Raw genomic sequence first — 14,443 nt, 5'->3', positions numbered from 1 at the left:
CAAAACTCTATGAAAATCATGAATTTCCTTAAGATAGAAAAAATAAAGTTAGTTTTTTATAAAATATTTTTTTTATCTTGTATGTAAGAACATATATGACAAACATTGAGTTTGAAACAGTTAGAAAGATAGACAATGACACCAAAGTGGTTAGAATAGGTGATTTAAACGTAAGATACTCAAAGAAATACAACAAATATTCTTTGTCAGACATTATATCTCCATCTGGAAAGAAAACATCCCACGACTGGGTTAAAATTGCTTCTACTCAGAAAATTTTGACAAGAAATCCTGAGCTTATGATATCGGTAAGATTCTATGGAACTACAGCATATCTTATAGACAAAAGTCTTATACCAATAGTTTTGTTATGGTTAGACCCAGTTGTTGGATATAACTTCATAACATATGGTTCATTCGATACGGAACGTTGCAGTGAAGGCTTACTTTACATCGTTCAGAAACCGAAGGACTTCAATACAAAGAGATATAAGATAGGAAGAACATATAATATAACTCAAAGATATGACAGTACAGTCAATAGAGTCAAGGTTGTGTTTGCTAATGATATGAGAGCTGCAGAAACAGAACTACTTGAAAAGTTTGAGAAAATGTATGGTGCTCCCATAAAAGGTAAAGAAACGTTTGAAGTAGATGAGATAGATAAAGCTATAAAATTATTTGACGAAGTTGCTGAAAAATACATGTAAAGCGTTTATTTTTGGTCTTTTGTGAAAGTCAGAAAATAACGCTAATTTTTTATAAAATATTTTTTTTATTTTGTATGTAAAGACAGATATGTCAACAACCGAGAACACAACAACAGTTATAGTCCATGAAGCTATAAATGAAGAATATGAGTGGGTTCAGTTTAACAAACAACTCCGTCTCATTCGTTCGGTCAAAGACGATATGTACCAAATGCAAAGTATTTTGACAGCATGTTTTGCTCCAGATACTAAGAAACCACAAGACTGGTTTAGGAACCAAAGCACACAAGAACTTTTGAGCGAAGCACAGCGAGACATACTTTTTTCTGAAAACAGTGAAGAACAGCGAGTGGGAGGGAAACCCCAGTCGCCTAAAACTCATGAAAATCGTGAAGAACAGCGAGTACGTAAGAAACCCCAGTCGCCAAAACTCTATGAAAATCGTGAAAAATTGCCAAACGGTTTGAGAGGATATTATGTACATAGACTTCTTGTAAATGCTGTTGCAATGTGGGCTTCGCCTCGTTATGCTTGGAATATTTACAGACTTCTTGACGAAATTCATAGACAAGAACGTGAAGAGCTAGAGAACAAGCTTGAAGCAAAAGACAAAAGCATTCAGAAAAGAATACCACGTTCGGTACCAAAAGGAAAGGAAAAGAACTATAAGTATATGATTTATACTGAAGAGATGGAAAATGAAGAAGACAGAGATATGGTTATGTTGCATTTAGTCAGAAGAAACAACAAAAGCTTTTCCGACCTTGCTAAGATTTACAAATCTGACAGAAATTGGTTCTATCGCGAAAACTTACCGATTTCAATGACACCGAATGAAGATGTGAAACAAATAGTTCAAGATACGTTACCTCAAACACACTATGATATGAAAGGTTGTACAATACTTACCTTCAAAGAAGACTTACCGCTACTGAAAGAAAAAATAACAGAGTATTTTGACAACTTCAAACAAGTAGGGTAGATGAACTCTTTATTTTTCAAGCTTGACTTCAGATGGCTCAAGTAGCTCAATTAGGTAAATTGCCTCGTCAAATCCTTCTGGCATTCCGAGTCCTTCCTTCCGACAGAAAAATATTTTCCCGACAACTGGAAAAATTTTTCCCGACGACAAGAAAAAATTTTCCATCCGACAAAAAAAAATTTTCCAGTTGTCCGTCCGTAAACCATTCAAATTTTCGAAAATTGAGAACTTTTTGGTCGAACTTCAGGAAAAGTTTTTCCTTCCAACAAAAAAAATTTTTCCTTCCGACAGGAAAAGTTTTTCCCGACAACTGGAAAAGTTCTTCCTTCCGACAGGACACAAACGAATGTCTCACGTCCCTCTTCCTGAATGTCTTCCAAAGCCAGAAGAACCGACAGCCCCAGCACCACAACAGACTTACTAAGACTAAACACTTAGATTTTTCAAGCTTGACTTTTTACAATTTGAACTTTGTTTGCGTAGATATGAATTCTGAAAGAAGTATGAGGGTCTTGTATGACTTTGTACTTCTCCCATAGTTCATGTCTGTCAAACTTACCTGCCATGGACTCTTTCATAAGTTCCATGAAATCGTCTTCGGACAATCCGGGGAAAAGTATAATGTCAGTCAGTATTCTTTTAACATCCTTACTTAAACTCTTTGCTGTCTGTACACAAATGACAACTGAGATGTTAAAGTGTCTGAGCTTCTTAAGAATTCGACACATGTCTTGTTCTCTGTTCTTTAACAAAGGATGAGAAGCAAAGTCATCTAAGATAAGAAGACATCTATGAGGGTATGTCTTCCAATCGTAAGATTGCAATTTCTTCGAAATGTATTCTATCTCTTTCTGTTTGTTTCTGAAGTGTTTCTTCTCTAATATTCTCTGCATTTCCTCATTTGGGTCTTTGAACTTAGAATTTATATACTCATTTATAGCATTGTACTTCAAAACCCTTCTTTGGTACTTCTTTATCCAATCTAACAACTCAGTATCCTTTATACATACTAACTTAGACTTCTTTATAATATCTTTGAACGAATTGACGGTTTGGTCAAATTGACCAGAAGTACTACAAATAACAACTAACTCATAGAATGGGTTCTTCTCATCTAGTTCTTGTTGTTGTGCAGCCATTTTAAGATAAGTGAAAGTCTTACCCGACCCAGGTGGTGCGATTAGACCTGTTATACCATTCTGAGCAAATAAGAACTTTTCATGTATAGGTTTTATCTGAGCATTTTCTAACTTCCTCTTGTTCTTGTTTAAAACATTCTCAAATTTCTTGTCAATGTCAGCAAACTTTTTTTCTAACATATTTTTAGAAAAATTAAAATTTTTATCTTTTAGAAAATGTCTAGCGATTTCGCTATCTATATTCGAGACAAGCTTTTCGACAGCAAAACATCTGTCGACCATAAAATCTTACATAGTGTAAACAAGAAAGGTGAATTTGTTCTAAAGTTCTGTTTCTGGGAATATGACAAGAACCATAAAACATTAAGCAGAGCAGTCTTAAAATTTGTCAATGACAGACTTGTTGACAGAGATGACGCCTCTTGGAGAGATGAAGTCCAACAAAACTTCTTAGAATGCAAAGAAGACACATGCGCTGTTCTTGAAGATGAAATAGAAAACAGAATAGATGAGCTATTAAAGGACAAAGAACTTTTACAGAAATATGGTTCTGAGAAATTTGACATAACTCCACCAGAAAAGAAGAAGAGAGAAAAGAAAGAGAAGAAAGTAAAAGAAGAGAAGAAAGAACCTGAACCAGTTCCAGAGAAAAAGAAATTTGACATGTAAAAATAAAATTTTATTTTTAGAACATTTCTGGGTCAATGTCAATGTTCTCTTCCTCTTTAGGAGTAAACACTGGCTTAGACTCTAAAATCTTTTTACCCAATTTACCTTGAACTTCAACTATCTTAGACTCATAATATTCATAGTCGTCTGCTTTCTTTGGTTCATAAGGTATAACAAGTTTGTATGCTTTGCCTTCTTTAAGGTTTGAAAACCTTCTGTCAAAACTTTCTTTGACTGCTAACAAACCTTCTATGTCTAAGTCTTCAAATTTCGCACCATTTTTAGTCACAATAGCAAACTTAACTGGTTCGATGTTCCAAACTTTGCTGAATGAAGACTTTTCAAAATGGTAGAAGTAAACATTCAAATATGTGAATGGGTCTAGTTCTTCTTTAAGTCCTGACATGTACTTGTTTACTGAGATGAATTTTGCCATCTTTTCTATCGGATAAAAAAATATTTTTTTTAAATTTACTCATAAAAATTTTTCTTTGTATATACACCATTCTGTACGTCTAAAAGACTTTTGACATTTGCCAAGAATGTTCGTTTAGACGCTGTCATATAACCATATTCTTGACAATATTGTTTATACGAATCGTACAATGACCTTTCATCTAATGACACAAAGTCAGTTTCATCTATGAACAGTTCATATACACTCTTGTTTGCTTCTAACAATGTTTGTCTCTCTTCGGTATGTGGAATTTGTCTTGGATTGAACTTAGAAATATCTAATGTCATAAAATATGAGAACAAGTGGTTGTAAAAGTCAGATGTCAAAGTTTCTGCTAAGTCGTCAAAATATTCTGTATCTTGCATATGAGAATCTGACGTTCTGACAACTACATATCTTCTGTCAGAACTTTCTAACTTCATCGGAACAGCATTGTTTGAAACCATAATGAAGTTTGCAACATTTTCACAAACTCTTTGGTCTTTATACTTTCTTTCAACAACTCCAACTTTGTCTGTTATAAGACTCTTCAAAGCATCTGAGTTTAAAACTTTTGTTGTATCTATACTTTGAAGTTCGTTACATACTATAAGTTTCATATTCTCTATTGAAGAGTTAAATTTACCGCAGATGTTTTCTAAGTTTGTCATATTAGGGTTCGAATAACCTTCTAATAGTTTGCATAAGATATCTGTAAAGAATGTGTTCTTACCTGTTCCTTGTTTTCCAATTATAATGAGAGCAGTTTCATTCTTAGCACTTGGATGTTGTAAGATGTTTGCAAACCAACATAAGATATACTCATAGACTCTTTCGTTTCCATTGCATATAATTTCTTTGACATGGTCTAACCAAGCTTCTATAATATTTTCTTTCCATTCTACTTGTTCGTATTTATATCCAGTGAAGATAGAATAGAAGTTTGGAGAAGGTGTATAGAACTTTATACCTCGAACTGAAAAATCTTCTAACTTTGACAATAAGATATCCCAAGCATCTAACATCTTCATGCCAACTTGTACGACTTTTATTTTCTTAAGTTTCTGTCTACATTCTTGTTCTGAAACTATTGTCGCTTTAGGTTTGTTAAAGACTACATCCCATTCTTTCATAACATAACATTCTGGGGCAGAGTCGACATAAATGACTAAACGTTTCAAATTCTCGACTGCTTTGTTATAGTCTCGAAATGGACACATATTTCTGAATGCTTGGAAGTCATAAAAATCTGAAACATCTATTCTGTACATTTTTATAAAAATAAAAAAATATTATTTTTTTATTCTTGACTTTGTTGTTCCATTTGTTGCATTTGTTGTTCTTGAGCTATTTGTTGTTGAAGTTGTTCTTGTAATACAATACTTTCACCAGTTGCATCTTCCAATTCGAAACTTTCTGCCGTCATTGACAAATACATAGGACATAAAAGTTTTACAGGAACAAAGTTTGCGTCAACTAATGTCAACGTTATACTTGCCAAAGTGTTTGAGTTCACTAAGGTTGAAAATTCTGCATTCGAATGAACAATAGGCAAACCAGCAGAGAAAGTATTGTTTATACGCATAAGTATCTTTTGGTCATAATAGTTTCTGTCGACATTCGAATAGCACTTTGAACCTAAGTTTGAAACAATATATAAAATAGGTGTACTTAAAGTCAATGGAACAGACATTCCTTGTATGACACCTTTTCCTGTTATAGGAAACTGTTGGTAGTAAAAACCAGAAATAAGTTTTGTATTATAGCTCATATTGTTTATAGTAAACTCAGTCGGACATCCAAACATAACGAAACCTGCTCTAGTTGCAGCACATGTTACACCCGTACTTAAAGTATTAAATAAGTCAACAAAACCTGTTGGTGGTATATCTGAGTAAGTATCTTCAAAGGAGTATTTTTTACCATTCACAACAATAAAGTCTTCTGGTGTCAAAAGAGCAAAACAGGCTTTAGTCGTCATTGTGTTTAAGGTTAGTTTACAATATCGTCCTTGAGGACTTTGTAAGTTTGTTGTTATAGAATTATATGACTCAGGGTTTTTAGTCGTAATAGTATAAACCATTATATCTTCTGCCATTTATATATATTTAAAAGTTTTTCTGAAAGTGGAGAAGAACTTCATCTAAACTTTCACATGGCGTTTCTTGAAGTTCTCTGTCTAAGAAGTTCAAATATTTTGTAAAGACATAGAACTTTCCTTTGTCTACACGAACAAACAAAACAGGGTCTTTCATATCGTTCAAAAGTGTGTAAAGTCCTTTACATGAAATAAAGTCTATATTATTTTTCTTCAAACATCTTTCAAGAAGTTTTGACATTTTTACTTAGCAAATAAATTTTAATGAAATGTTGTGGTCGTCAAATATTTTTATGACGTCTGGGAAACTATACTTTAAGTTCAACGTTTCACCTCCTTTCATAACGTATATCTTGTCAATGACATTATATGAAACACCACAGCAACTAATGTCGGGTTCTATTTCTTTGATGTTTATATCGTCTGCCTCTGTCAAAAGTTTCAATAGTTCTTTCAAAACTTCATGAGGTGCAATGACATATGAGTTCACTTTTACAGGGTTGTGTTCGACCAAGTTTAACATTATACTTAAAGCTTGACAAATCTTCTCCTGAGTTTGAAGTTTGTCTTTCAGTTGTTGGTAGTCGTTTCGAATATCTGCAACAGAACTTAAGTCTCTGCTAACTTCAGGATATGTTGGTTGTTCTTTTACAGGAACAATTGTTATACCATCTTCGTCTTCGTATGGTTTCCCCACTTCAACATCTCTGTCTTTGACATTGACAACAACACTTTGACTGTTTGTTTGAGTTGGTGAATTTAACTTCACATCTGCCACCGCCATTAAACCTTTTGAAACACTTACGCTTCTATTTTTCGGAAATGACATTTTACTTAGAATAAAAAGATGGACGTATTCGAGTATCTCTTCGAATTGAAGCAGAACAAAGTTTACACACACAAACAATACAAATACATTGACAGAATAGTTCTTTATACAAACAATGGAAAATGTTATAGAATAGCAATATTTGCTGAACCAAAATATTTCCATAAAGCAAAGAAAGTTGGTATAACTGAAATGGTGAAAGTTCTTGAAGCAGACAAAAATATAACAACAAAACTTACAGATATTTCTAAAGGTAAGTTTATAATACAATATTATGTCAAAACTGGCGTACTGTCAATATTTGACGGAGAGAAGTCAGTTCAAGAACAACTTACTGACCTGCTGCCAAAATCTGCTCGATGGAAGCTGTCGTTATGCCAATCTGAGGAGCCCCAGCAGGTTTCATCGAACGAATCTTCAAAAGAGCATCTTCCGTGAAAAGTGCTATTGGTTTTGTAAACTTCTTTGCTTTCAATTCATCTGGACCGTCTCTGTCACCAGTATATTGTATTTGTACAGTACCAACAGTTGAAATACCACCCATAAAGTCTTCTGAGTCAGCAAATGGAATGCCAAGCCAAAAGTTTGAACGGTCTCCATTTGTATATTGAGTTTTTTGACCTCCTGTATGAGTCCATACTTTCACATATGGCATAATAGAACTTTGCATTTCAGGGTTAATGGTTGTTGTGAAGTTGTTGTTAAAGTTCATAGCATCTAATGTCAAGTTGTATGACCTCATATCCTCAACTGTAGAATATTCTTCTCTTGGATAATATTTGCCATCTATGTTTATATGATATTTAATACCAGGGTTGTAGAAACAAGAATAGTCATTTATAGTTCGTCTGAACAGTACAAACATAGTATCTGCATGTTTCATTGCAGTTGTTAAAGCAATATCTGTTCTTGCACCTGGGTCAGCACTTTGGTTTCCAACTTCACCTGCAAAGTCTTTGACAGATATTTGGTGTATAGGGAACATAAGTGGAACTGCAATATATTTGGCAGCTAAAGCATTTGAAATATCTGGGTCCAACATATAGACTGCAAGTCTGCTTTCTATTCTCTTGCATTCAAATTTTTCGCATGTGAACTTAACTGGGTCCCAAGCAGTTCCAGCAGCATTGAAATAATAGTTTACTTCATTGTTGAAGTTTGAGAAACCAAAGTCTAAGTCAACTTTGTCTTTGCAAAAGTCACAGAACTTGGCTCCACCAGTTCCAGCTACAGTAATGCTGAATGGGTCTTGTGTTGGTGCAATGACTAAGTTATTTTTGCTTGGAGTAAGTTCAATAGAAATTTTTCCTGCCCAGTTTGGCAAGTATCTTAAAAACCTGAAGATGAGGAAAGATGACAAAGGAACTCTAAGTTTTCAGTTTTACTTTAGTGGCAGCATTTCCATCTGAACCAGAAAGGTTAACATAAACTCCTGGAACGTTAGGGTCAAGTCTTCTTATTTCTCAATATTTGCATACTGGTCTGTTTGTTCTCTAGCTTGTGGTTGTACTGAGTTTCTCAAAGCGAACCATTCATAGTTTGCCCATGTTACTGTTTGAACTAAGTCAGAGTTAGAATATATCTTATATCCCATGAAAACTTCTGGAGCATATTGGTATCCGACATAGAAATTCCATTGCAACCTTTCTTGTCAGACAACTTGGCAGAAGGTTTTATTTCAATGTCTTGTTCCACGTATAAGAATGAGTTGTCAATAGAAATAATATGAAACCTGTCGCAAGCAATATCTACTGTTGTTGAAGAACCTTCTCCAAACTCACCTACGTTTCCATAAGAACAGCAGTTGTATATTCGTAAGTTCCAGGAACTATTCTGACCTTCTAATGGCATTGTCGCATTCGTTATAACATTCGGAAACATTTCCGTTCATGGCATCCAAAACTGTTGGCGTTATATTCTGAGCGGCGTACATTTCATATGGGTAAAAATATAGAATAGTTGGGATATTATATATCATAATAGAACCCACTCGTACCAAGCTTTACTTTCTTCCTGACTGAGTTTTTAACTCTTCTTTTTCCTTCATTGCCACTACTTTCACTAGATGAAGTTACTTCTTCACTATTTTCACTTTGTTCTACTCTTCTTCTTTGGTGTCGCTTTTGGTAACTTGCCCTCTGCTTCAAGTTGTTGCATCTTTGCCTCATGTTCACCTAGTATGTTGTAAATTTCCCATGTCCTTTTTGCCTTTGGGCTCTGGTCGCCCATCTCAGGTAACCTATATCCTAGAAAGATTTTGTCATAGTTTGTATTTGAGTCTTCGCTTATTGTTTGCATGACTCTTTCCTGAGTTTCCGGTTCAAGCTCTTCAAATAGAGCTTGTCCATATGGAATATGCTCGTTTCCAAATATATGTTTTTGTAGCCATTCTGGTTTTCTTTCCATGTTACCAATAATATCTTTTGTGAATGGGAAAGCTTTTACCCAATGTTTCAGTCTTGCGTCATTTATTTCTGTAGTTGGTTTTATTTTGTCAAGGAACATGTTTTTCAATACTAACATTTCATTTGGTACTGTCCATTTGAGTTTTCTTAAATATTCATCCCTTCTCGGTTCATTGTCTGCAAAGTAAGTTTTTATGACATTTTGTAAACTTTCGTTTGCAAGGTCATGTACAATAGGTTCTCTTCCTTCTCTCTCCCTAACTTTCTTTCTAAACTCTTCACCAAATATACCATCTCTATGGTTCTGTGTAGTTCTTTGAGATAAATGTTCTAGAACGTCAGGTGTTATATTTCCATCAGCCATGTTCATTTCATACTGGTTCAAAATATCTGCATGTTTCATATCTTTCAATGGCATTAAAGCCGCGCTGAAAATACCAGCTATATCTGGTTCACCATTCACTTCCATTGCGTCTACAACTTCTTGGAATTGTGGTTGTAAGTTTATGAACCACCTATCCGGATTAGCTTTATGACCCCATCTCATTGTAGTTCCATAGTCTGCAGAAACAAAAGTAGGTTTGTTTCCATATTGGTTAGGTTCTGAATGAACTTTAAACAATGTTTCATTTCTATATGTTTTGTTGAAATTTAACCTTTTATTTTCACCGAGTTCAGCCAAAGATTGAACGTTATATGGTCGTAAGTAAAAAGGATTGTTGTATTTGCGTACATTTTCTTTCAGTTCTTCCATTCTATGCTGAATATTTTCATCTGATGTTGGAGTCTTTTGTATGTCGGCGAACATTTTTCGATATTCTTCTACTATGTCAGCCGAATTTTTCTTAGACTCTTGGAAAGATTCCATATTCTCCGCATACTCTTGTTGAGGGTCAAGATTTTTCGGCTGTTCCAAATCTTCATCTAGTTCTGTGAAGTTAGTTTCCAAAGGAGGGACTTGTTCGTTTCCTTCTGGCTCTTCTAGCTGTTGTTGCTGAACTATTTCTTCCATGTCTGGTTGTATCTGAACTTCTTCCTGTGGAGTTTCTTGTACCTCATCTGCTGGCATTTCATATATTCCGAGACCGTTTTTAAAAAGTTCCCTATCTAAGTCATCCGGACTCATAAACCTTTCTTCTTTCGTTCCGTCTCTATTTTTTACGCGTTTCATGAAGAGAGTTGAATTATCATTTAGCTCTGACACCAAATATCTCGGAGTAAATTCAGTCATGTCATTTGGATGATATGCTATTAAATCATATCCCTTAGCGAGCTTGTATTTTCCAGGTTTGAAATTATATCCCATTTGGTGCTGAACCATAAAGCTAAATAGGTTCGGGTCAGTATTTCCTTCCTTGAACTTTCTAATAGCTTCTTTATATCTGTCACTAAAGTCAAGAGTATCTGGGTAACCATAATCTTCCTTAAGCATTTTTAAGAATTCTTGGTTTCCTTGTTCTCTACTTCTTTTATGTCCTTGCTCTGTTTGTGGTTGTTGTTGTGCAGGGTTTTGAACTGTTGTTTGCTGTGCAGTGTTTTGAACTGTTGGTTGTGGTGCTGGATTTTGAACTGTTGGTTGTGGTGCTGGATTTTGAACTGTTGGTTGTTGTGTTGGTTTTGGTGCATGCCTGTGTCTGTGTCCATGTGACGATGTAAATGTTTTAGGTAGTCCTGGTGCAGGTGCTTCTCTTGGAGGGTTTGGTGGTATATAAGTTCCACTAGCTAGTATATAAGTTCCACCAGCTGGTATATAAGTTCCACCAGCTGGCACATATGTTCCATCTGCAGCATAATGTCCTACCTGACTTTTCGTTTTTAAGAAAGCATTTACTAGGTCTGTTTTGGTCTGTTGTAACTCTTTTTCTTGACTTTCCACAACAGTTGCTCTAACGGCGTCATAGGCACTTTGAACTGCCTGTCTCGTTGCTGCATCTGTTATTTTCGTCATATTTTGTGCTACTTCTCTTAACTCTTTGTCGAAACCTTCAGACTTCAGTTTCTTTCCAGATGAGAAGTCGTTCACTAGTTTCACCTTACTATGAAGAGCTTCGAAGGCGTTCTTAAAGTCAGCATTTGTTAAAGCTTCATTTGAACTGTCTTCATCCGCTTGTATTTTTGTCCTTATTGACCCTATAAGCTGGGCTGCTTTAGCGTTGGCTTGGGCATCTAACCAGTCATTGTTAGCTTTTATATATTCTGCGCTTTTCATTGCCTTTTGCATAGCCGCGTCGTTATTTTTACTTTCTTGTGCTAAGTTTTCATACTGTACGGTTTGGTTTTGCAACTGTAAAAGTTTTTCTGCCTTTACATTTGCTTCAACTTCTTTTTTATACTCATCGCTATCCATATATGTCTTCAGGGCTTTTTGTTTTATTTCTTCATCTTTCAGTACTTTATATTGAGTAGTATGGTTTTTCAAATTTATAACATCTTGTTCCATTTTTGCTACTTCTGCTGCTTTTTCTGACACTTTTTTCGCATATTCCTCTGTACTTAGTTCTTTCAGTTGTTCTTCTTTCTTCTTTTTCTCTACGTTTAACTCATTGAGTTTCTTTGTGTGTCTGTCATATTCTAGTTTCTTTTCGTTTTCACTTATTTGTTTCTGTATGTCTATGTTTGACTTTTTGACATCTGTTATTTGATTTTTGAGTGAACTCAAATTCATTTGACTTTGAGGGTTATAAGCTGTTCCGTCTGCAGCTCCACCATAGCCTGCCATTTTCGCTAAAAGTGCCGCTCTTAAACCTCCACTCTGTGCACCTATAACTCGGTTTAAAAGCATAGGGTTGCTTGACATTTGTTGCAACATAGTGGGGTCATTCATAATTTGTTGTTGCAACTGTTGTTGTGGTGTCAGTTTTACTATTGGATGTTTCAATGCTCTCTTCCTCTTACGTATATTCTTACGTAGCTTACGTGGCATTTTAAGTGAAGTTAAAAAGCGGTTTTTGACAGATGTTTATATGACACTTTTTGTTCAGCACAAAAAACTACTCGGTCAAAGTGTTGTCAGTTTTGTAAAATAACCGTCTTATCTCATTCTATAAGGGGAAATCATGAAAATTCAAGAGGTGAAAAAAGAGGTGAAAAAACAGGTGAGATCTCACCTCTTCACCTAAACTTTATTTTTGGGTCCTTTACACTCATTACGATGAAGAAGTCTTGACAAAACATTTACGATGAAATCATGACAAATTCAAGAGGGTAGAAAAGAGGTTAGAAAAGAGGTTAGATCTAACCTTCTACCCTAAAATATATTTTTGTCTGATTTTACGAAGAAGTCTTGACAAAACATTTACGAAGAAGTCTTGACAAAACATGAAAACATATATAATTTGTGAAAAGTGACACATTATATAATGTTTTCGACCCAGAAGAAGGTTTTCCGAATAAAAACTTCATTTATACTAAACTTTTTATGGGCTAGAGGGCACGAGGTGCCCGGAAGGCCATCCCAAGAAAAAAAAAAACTTCATTATACCAAACATCCTCAGGGCTAGAGGGCACGAAGTGCCTGGAGGCCCCACTACCTTTTTTTTTTTTTTTTTTTTTTTTGAGTGTGCGAAAATACGTTCTTCATGAATTTTTGAACTCATTTGTCTAATAAATTAGTGTTTATTCAGTGTGTGAATGATTTAGTCCTTCTTTTGTTAGTGCTATAAATTTGACTCGAAAGGCATATATGGTATGTTATATATGCCATGATGATACCATATGCTCATAATTCAAATTCCACAAATATGTATTACGTAAGTAAATAGTGTACGCATTCTTGCATTTTTGTTAAAATCAAGATATAATGATAACTATGATTAAATCTTGGCATAAAATTTTTTGTGAAAAGATTTGTTAGTTACTTATGAATGTAATGTTTCTAATATGCGATATATTTAACAACATTACACTCAACGATGTTTCGTTTAACGTTTGGACAAGCAATAAGTTCGCAATTGATCGAATTACAAAAATGACTCAAACATGGATGCAAAATATTCCAGAAATAGATGTATACATGCAATCACTTGATAATGAAACATACGGCTACCTTCAAAAAAATATCGGAAATTCGAATCTACACTTAAATATTATTCCAATAAGTCAGCCATGCTTAATTGGAACCACAAATGATAACGGATGGAATCATGCACAAGCTTTACATACAGTATCTTATAAATATGCATACGAAAAGAATCCAAATAAAAAGATTTACGTTTTTTTAGACGATGATACATACTTTTTTCCGCAATCATTGATATCACAAATTAATTCAGAAGTTTTAAATGGTCCATATGCATTTGGATGTGTATATGGATCTTATATCGAAATAGAAAAATTTTATAATCCGAAAAGAACAAGTAATCATGTTTTCATAAATGGTGGAGGTGGTATCGTTGTTACTAAAGAGCTTCTCAAACTAATAAGTGAGAAAAACTCATTACTTACAACTGCATTTGTATCTCATAAGTTTCCAAGTGATATGAAACTTGCGACCTTTATTGACAGCATCATTGGTCCAATAGAAAATTATCTATTAGCTTGGCCTGGACAATCAAATGCTGAATCTCCTTATACGCTTATTGCAGAACTGGGCATTCTAAAAACTTTTCCAGTAGGATTCCCACGTATTTCATTCCATCATATAATAGATGAAGATGTTCAAAGACTTTGGCGTTCTTCTTCATCAATATTTGCGAATAAGACTGTTTATTGGGATAATTTTTCAACACAAGTTATTAAAGTTCCATTTGATGATGAAATAGTTAATTTCGCATTCGGATATGCTTTCTACAATGACAAACTTCAAAATGAAAGTTGTTTTTCAATAGAAAACCCAGTTCCCGATAATATAGAAGCGCCAAAATATTATAGACAGAGATACAACTGTAATGTAACTGTATATTATCATTGTAATGGCAAATCCAATGAAATTATTTTAGAAAAATTTTCTAATGATGCTTATCACTTCTCCATTCAATGTCCTTCGCCAGTGCCTTATATAAACAAAAGGCACATTGATGTGAAGTATTTTGATTATGATCCTAATTAATATTTTTATTTTTTATATGGATATTGTTTGATTCTTAATAAATTTGTTTGTATTTGTACTGAAATTGATTAATTTTTAAGAAATTTCCTTCTGAATATAGGGATTTATTCTTAATCAATCTGATCAAC

At 34.3% G+C, this 14,443-nt stretch overlaps 12 protein-coding genes and 1 pseudogene across 13 annotated transcripts, besides 1 other annotated feature; 3 read left to right on the top strand and 10 right to left on the bottom strand.

Moving 5' to 3' along the window:
- Positions 1–12,823: part of a mobile genetic element that runs on past the window's edge.
- TVAGG3_0791490 (organellar and viral DNA polymerase type B) lies at positions 96–614 on the top strand (the record flags this gene model as incomplete). The annotated part of the gene is made up of 1 exon (XM_051246920.1): positions 96–614. A coding segment is annotated over one exon (519 nt), but the record flags the coding sequence as incomplete, so codon positions are not given.
- TVAGG3_0791480 (KilA, N-terminal/APSES-type HTH, DNA-binding family) lies at positions 799–1,692 on the top strand (the record flags this gene model as incomplete). Its single annotated transcript, XM_051246919.1, has 1 exon — positions 799–1,692. The coding sequence occupies one exon, from the start codon at positions 799–801 to the stop codon at positions 1,690–1,692; it is 894 nt and encodes a 297-aa protein (XP_051082394.1).
- TVAGG3_0791470 (protein of unknown function, DUF4108 family) lies at positions 3,517–3,936 on the bottom strand (the record flags this gene model as incomplete). Its single annotated transcript, XM_051246918.1, has 1 exon — positions 3,517–3,936. The coding sequence occupies one exon, from the start codon at positions 3,934–3,936 to the stop codon at positions 3,517–3,519; it is 420 nt and encodes a 139-aa protein (XP_051082393.1).
- On the bottom strand, positions 3,972–4,244 carry TVAGG3_0791460 (Poxvirus D5 protein-like family; the record flags this gene model as incomplete). Its single annotated transcript, XM_051246917.1, has 1 exon — positions 3,972–4,244. One exon carries the CDS (start codon positions 4,242–4,244, stop codon positions 3,972–3,974), a length of 273 nt encoding a protein of 90 aa, XP_051082392.1.
- Positions 4,375–5,207, bottom strand: TVAGG3_0791450 (uncharacterized protein; the record flags this gene model as incomplete). Its single annotated transcript, XM_051246916.1, has 1 exon — positions 4,375–5,207. A coding segment is annotated over one exon (833 nt), but the record flags the coding sequence as incomplete, so codon positions are not given.
- Positions 5,237–5,629, bottom strand: TVAGG3_0791440 (uncharacterized protein; the record flags this gene model as incomplete). Its single annotated transcript, XM_051246915.1, has 1 exon — positions 5,237–5,629. The coding sequence occupies one exon, from the start codon at positions 5,627–5,629 to the stop codon at positions 5,237–5,239; it is 393 nt and encodes a 130-aa protein (XP_051082390.1).
- On the bottom strand, positions 6,282–6,739 carry TVAGG3_0791430 (annotated as a pseudogene). The gene has a single exon. A coding segment is annotated over exon 1 (458 nt).
- On the bottom strand, positions 7,195–7,848 carry TVAGG3_0791420 (protein of unknown function, DUF4106 family; the record flags this gene model as incomplete). The annotated part of the gene is made up of 1 exon (XM_051246914.1): positions 7,195–7,848. One exon carries the CDS (start codon positions 7,846–7,848, stop codon positions 7,195–7,197), a length of 654 nt encoding a protein of 217 aa, XP_051082389.1.
- On the bottom strand, positions 9,279–10,136 carry TVAGG3_0791410 (protein of unknown function, DUF4106 family; the record flags this gene model as incomplete). Its single annotated transcript, XM_051246913.1, has 1 exon — positions 9,279–10,136. A coding segment is annotated over one exon (858 nt), but the record flags the coding sequence as incomplete, so codon positions are not given.
- TVAGG3_0791400 (protein of unknown function, DUF4106 family) lies at positions 10,703–10,912 on the bottom strand (the record flags this gene model as incomplete). Its single annotated transcript, XM_051246912.1, has 1 exon — positions 10,703–10,912. One exon carries the CDS (start codon positions 10,910–10,912, stop codon positions 10,703–10,705), a length of 210 nt encoding a protein of 69 aa, XP_051082387.1.
- TVAGG3_0791390 (protein of unknown function, DUF4106 family) lies at positions 10,984–11,615 on the bottom strand (the record flags this gene model as incomplete). Its single annotated transcript, XM_051246911.1, has 1 exon — positions 10,984–11,615. A coding segment is annotated over one exon (632 nt), but the record flags the coding sequence as incomplete, so codon positions are not given.
- TVAGG3_0791380 (protein of unknown function, DUF4106 family) lies at positions 11,901–12,191 on the bottom strand (the record flags this gene model as incomplete). The annotated part of the gene is made up of 1 exon (XM_051246910.1): positions 11,901–12,191. A coding segment is annotated over one exon (291 nt), but the record flags the coding sequence as incomplete, so codon positions are not given.
- A 154-nt stretch (positions 12,824–12,977) lies between the features above and the next one.
- On the top strand, positions 12,978–14,379 carry TVAGG3_0791360 (glycosyltransferase family 31 protein family; the record flags this gene model as incomplete). The annotated part of the gene is made up of 1 exon (XM_001302619.1): positions 13,236–14,315. One exon carries the CDS (start codon positions 13,236–13,238, stop codon positions 14,313–14,315), a length of 1,080 nt encoding a protein of 359 aa, XP_001302620.1.
- Between the last annotated feature and the right edge of the window lie 64 nt (positions 14,380–14,443).

Source organism: Trichomonas vaginalis, chromosome VI (assembly GCF_026262505.1).
Source record: "Trichomonas vaginalis G3 chromosome VI, whole genome shotgun sequence".
NCBI lineage: Eukaryota > Parabasalia > Trichomonadida > Trichomonadidae > Trichomonas > Trichomonas vaginalis.
Note: the sequence above shows the minus strand (reverse complement) of the source record. Positions and strands in the feature narration are given on the sequence as shown.